The sequence below is a fragment of the Triticum urartu genome, chromosome 1, assembly GCF_003073215.2.
Source record: "Triticum urartu cultivar G1812 chromosome 1, Tu2.1, whole genome shotgun sequence".
In the NCBI taxonomy this organism is placed as follows: Eukaryota; Viridiplantae; Streptophyta; class Magnoliopsida; order Poales; family Poaceae; genus Triticum; species Triticum urartu.
This window is the reverse complement of record NC_053022.1, coordinates 266,264,713-266,270,206: the sequence shown is the minus strand read 5'-3', so window position 1 is coordinate 266,270,206 and position 5,494 is coordinate 266,264,713. Positions and strand designations below refer to the sequence as shown.

Here is a 5,494-nt window from a genome sequence, read left to right as displayed (position 1 = left end):
CTTTGCCTTATCCCGTTTCCAGGCACCGGCGATGTTTTATTGGCTCCCACAATGATAAGCCACCCGTTGGCATATGTCGCACCAACCACCCGACAAATATAGGGTGGAGGTCGGTCGAGTCATCTAGTTTGAGGGAGCAAATTAGTGAGATGGTGAAGGTCAAAGAAACTATGTTGGCGAGGCATTGCAAAACAAGGTGGCCTTGGACGGGAAGAAGACACAATAAAAATAGGCAATGTGGGAGAGAAGATGTGTCTTCGAGGAGCGGAAGATTGCTCTTGAGGAGCAAAAGAGGGCGACGAGAAGACCACCAAGGAGGACCGGTTCTTGATGATGAATCTGGATGGCATGGAACCCATGGAAAGAGAATTTTGGGAGCTGAAAAGAATGGAGATCATATGACGGAGGAAGCTAGAGCTTCAAAATCTTATGGCTAGTGGTGGTGGTGGTTTTGGAGGTGTAGGTGGTGGTGATGAAGCTTTCGGCAATCGAGATGGTGACGCTTCGGCCAATGGAGTTGATGGTGGTGCTTCGGCCAATGGAGTTGATGGTGGTGCTTCTGGCAATGGTGGTGATCATTTTTGTTGTTGTTGTTGACGGTGCTACACGATCTTGGCAAAATTGATGTTCCTGGATTTGATCATGTTTAATTTTATTTGATTGCATATTTTTATGGGCAGACTTGCTGCCTCTTATATTGCACTTGATTTTGGATGTGTACTATTGTGGCACGAGTATTTAATTCGGTGTGGTGCATCTATTTATAGAAATTTCTAGTTGATGTCAAACTAAAGCCTGGAAACTGATTTGAGGTACCAAGAGGGTTTCGGCGCGAGCCCTCTTGGTACTGTAAATAAGTTTTCGAGCGAATCATAAAACATTTTAAGGGCAACCATTTGCGGGATCTGCTAGAGATGCGCTTAGGTTCACAACCACCAACTCATGCCGTAGGTGCCACGAAAAGGAGGGGCGAAACCAGGAAAAAGCAGCATCTTCATCGGGGCCACATCACTGCATCCTCGAAGCCACCCCACTGAGCCACAAAGGAATGGATCTTTCACCATAGAACATCCGAACCCCTCACATCGGTGCAGCCGCCACCTCCGTCACCTTGAAGTTGTGGCCCTCACACGCGTAGATCGGACCCAAGCCGTCACCGGATCCAAATGTGCCCATTGCGGCACACCTCTGACGTGCGCCACCCTAGCTACTAGAGCTTCTGCCATGCCCCAGGGCAGCCACAACCACACCCATTGCATGCCCGCTGGCCGCTAAAACAAGGACAAAGACGGGCGACTGCTATTAGATCAAGAGCTGAGGCACCGACCACTCCACCCGCCACACTCCTTGACTTCACCGGAACCAGATGCGCCTCCGCTGCCACCTGACGTCGCCCAGCCATGCTCCCAACTCACGAGCGCCAACCGACACACCCATTTGAACATTGACACAACAATGGCATCTCTTGCGCTCACACGGCCCCACTGGCCACCAAATGTCACGAGAAGCCCCGCCGCCACCGTCCGTCATCCGGGATTTGCCCGGTGCCCTTCTTCCGTGACGGCGAGGGCGTAGGAGGGAGAGATGAGGGTCGACGCTACTGGACTAGGTTACCGCCTATGTCACTTGGGAGCGCGACACATAGTTCTTTTCTTTGATTGAAAATTGGGCAGTCGACCAGCGACCCTGCCCGGCCAACTCCTTGTCCGCCTGATTGTGCATCCCATAGCTGTTCGATTCATTTTTCTTCCCACAACCGATTCACACATGCCCAAAAACGTGCACCCGCGCATGGTGTGGGCGTGTGGCCACCTTCCCGCCGTCCCCCGTGTCCTCCATGGCCACTGCCCTCGCCTTAGTCACATCTCGCTGCCCTCGCCGTCATCGTCGTTGCTTCTCGTTCATCGGTCGTAGCAGCGTGCCACGCCGGTCGCAACTTTTCTCCTGGACAGTCGTAAATACGGAGCACCACCGGCTCGCCGCCCCGCGGCCTCGCAACATCCAGCGAGGGCAGTCGGGGCATCACCAAGCACAGTTGTAGCAGGGCTTACCAAAATATACTTCCGGCAGTACAGATAAAAAATGTACTCCCTCAGTTCGTTTTTATAAGACGTTTTAGACAGCTTGCTTTGTACTGTATTTGGCAGTGTCTAAATGTCTAAAATGTCTTATAAAAATGAACAGAAAGAGTACAACACTTAATTGGTGATCAAAAGCTGTACAAATATGAAACAAAACCTTAGCATATGTGAAACAAAACCTGTACAACTACACTCACATAAGAGAAATAATAATAACAACCATAAAAGATAAGAGAAATAATAATAATATGCAGAAAAAAGGAGGAAGGAAAAAACATACATTATTAGTAATTAGCTCCACATTAGCTACACTCATGCATATACATCATACGTTTGTACACACACAAACTTGGTATGCCACAGTTAGTACCTCACGTACTTCAAAGCAACAGAAAGCCAATTCAGAAAGACAAGAAAACATCCTTTCTGAATCAGCGCGCCTAAAAGAAAAGCAAGCAAACATCAATATACATACATACACTACTTACGTACATACATATATCAAACTTAGCTTAGCGCATACATGCATGGTGAAGCACTGAAACCCAGTTATCCGTAGTACCCAAGCTTCAAATCCAGCATGTCATTCAGGCTGCTGCCTTGGTCGCTCCTCCGCACCGGAGGTGGCCCAGGAGGCGGCAGGTTGAGGTCTAGAATCGCCGTCTCATCGGTCGACATTGGGGACCCACTGCTGCCAGTAGCGGCGATCACCACCACCCCCGAGCAGGCCCTATCCCAGTGGCACCGCTTATGCCCGCCAAGAGCCTGTCCGCTGGCGAATCCACGGTCACATACGCTGCACTTGTGTTCGCCGCAGTTGGTCGGCCCCGGCACCACTGACGCGGACGCCGACGTGCCGCAGCTCTCCATTCCGCTACGAGTAATAGCAGCAGCATTAACGACCTTCTTGCCCTTGCTAGCGCCGGGACGCGCACTGGAGAGCATAAGGAGGCTGGAAGCGACCTCGCGCTCCTGCACGGTGAACTGTCCGGCGGGGGCGACTGGTGCGGCTGCAACGCCCTGGCAGAAGTGCGCCGGGGGCGGCGTGATCCCGCGCCACTGCCGCTCTGGGTGGCATCGCATGTGTCCGAAGAGCGCCTTCCATGAAGGGAACCGCTTTCCGCACTCTGTGCACGGCGGTGTGTCGCCGATGGGCGAGCACCGCGGTCTGGGGCTGGCGCCGCCCTCGGGCCTCGGCCTTCGTGCGCGCGGCTTCGGCGAGATCAGCACGGACGCGAGCCCAGGAGGGGGCAGCGCCAACGTCAGCGTGAGTGTTGTGTCATGGGGATGCGGCGGAGGAGGAGGAGGGGGAGGCGGAGCCGCGGGCTCAGGAGGAGGTTCCATGGAGTTCTCTCCGGGAGGCGGTTGTGGGAGGAGGGAAATGGAAATGGAAAAACCGCCATCAATTGTGTGCGTGTGTGAAATAAACCCACTGTCGATGCGTGTTGCGCAGCCTACTAAGGTTTTCAGCCCACGTTAATAAAATCCTTTTAGCCCATTGGGCCCAATAGCTGTTCAGATAACAAGTGATCGCTTGCCCTGAAAATAAAATAAAAAGTGATCGCCTAATTCTGGAACTTCCTAAAAAAAGACAGCACACCCGTATCTTTTTCTACTTTGTTCGAAAGGACCATCTAGCATTCTGGCTCACGAGGAAGAAAATTGGTGGAATAGAATGTATTTGTGTTTGTAAAAATGCCCCTTCTGTTTCTCACCTCCTTTTTGCAGACGATTCTTTAATCCTGATGAGAGCCAATGCTCATAATGAAAGCACACTTAAAAGGATATTGGATACGTGCAAGTTCAGGTCAGATGGCGAGTGCAACTAAGTCCAGTATTTTCTTTAGCCCTCTAATATAACACTAGTGTCAGAACAAGGGAGGATGTGTGCAGGGATTAGAATATCCTAACAATAGCTCTTTTAGGTATGTATTTGGGACTCCCAACTACGGTTGGAGTTGACCGGAGTGACTCTTTTTAATATCTCATAGTGTCAAAGGCTAAAAGGATGAAAGGGAAATGTTCTTTCTATGTAAGCGAAGCAGATTTTGCTAAAATCAGTAGCACAAGCAATTCCTTCTTACAATATATCAATTTTCAAGCTACCTAAAGGAATTTGTAAATCTATTATTGATGAAATCTTTGACTTTTGGAGGGGTGATAGGGAGGAAAAGAAGAAGATACATTGCTTTTCATGATGGAAGTTATGTGTACCAAAGAAGAAAGAGGGACTGGGCTTTAGAGACCTTTACAATTTTAACCTTGCTATGTTAGCAAATCAATGTTGGCGACTAATCCAAAACCATGAATCTCTTGTGCACGGGTGTTAAGTGCAAAATATTACCCGGATGGAGACATATTGAAAGCTGGTCCAAGGAAAGGTTCTTTGTTTACCTAGCAAAGTACTTTTGCTGGTATTCAAACTTTTAAGAGAAGATATATATGGCGGGTCGGTTCAGGCTCACATATTAATATTGGGAAGGATCCATGGATTCCATCAAGTGCCTCTCGGAAAGTTATCACCCAAGGGGGGAATTATGCTCTCTAAAATGGAAGAGATCATAGATCCACATACAGGGTAGTGGGATGAGGCTCTCATACGGTCTGTTTTCTCTCCAGTCGATGTTAATAGAATTTTGCAAATTCCTCTGCAGGTTCAGTTCTTGGAGGATTTTCTAGTGTGTCATGTAGTACACGAGAGCCGGGACTTTTTTTGTTCGGTCTGCTTACCATGGTGTGTTTGAACATAAATTTGATAGCCACTTTAATAGGGCGGATGGTCAAGGTAACATTCATCTAAATCCTATATGGAAGGAAGTGTGGCAGCTTCGAGTCCAAGGGAAAATCAAGCATTTTGGGTGGAAGATTTTGCGGGGAGTTCTTCCTCGCTATGGTGTACTTATAGGACGACGCATCCCAGTTATCCCTCAATGGCCTTTGTGTAGGATCGGATATGATGACATACAACATTGCTTGTTTTCTTGCTCATGTGCTTCTCAGATTTGGGAGGAACTTGGGATGACAGAGATAATCCAGATGGTTGTAAGGCACGAGCCTTCGGGGTCCATTACGATGGATATTCTGTTACGACATTGTTAGCTGGTGGATAACATACAGATGGCAGAGCTAGTCTTGATAACGGCAGCGATGCTATAGTGCAAAAGGAGAATCGATACAATACCCGATGCGTACAACTATATCAACTAGGGTGTTGGTCACAAACTTTATTAGAGCTTGAATTGCTAATCAACCTCTTTGTAAGAATGATGAGTTGTGGGGAAGGCTGATGACAGACATACTGAAGGTGAATGTTGATGCCTCTTTTTGAGCTGAAACTCTATCAGGAGGGACTGGTGTTGTGGCTCGTGATGACCATGGAAATTTCATAGTAGCGGCCACCTAGGTGTTACCGC

At 48.8% G+C, this 5,494-nt stretch overlaps 1 protein-coding gene across 1 annotated transcript; it reads right to left on the bottom strand.

The window, feature by feature from the left end:
- Window positions 1–2,625: 2,625 nt before the first annotated feature.
- Window positions 2,626–3,425, bottom strand: LOC125532828 (zinc finger protein ZAT3-like). The gene has a single exon (XM_048696722.1). The coding sequence runs from the start codon at window positions 3,423–3,425 to the stop codon at window positions 2,631–2,633; it is 795 nt and encodes a 264-aa protein (XP_048552679.1). The 3' UTR covers window positions 2,626–2,630.
- Between the last annotated feature and the right edge of the window lie 2,069 nt (window positions 3,426–5,494).

Bases quoted from the DNA above. Each gene is read 5' to 3' on its own strand.
- LOC125532828 (XM_048696722.1), bottom strand. From the start codon at position 3,425: ATGGAACCTCCTCCTGAGCCCGCGGCTCCGCCTCCCCCTCCTCCTCCT.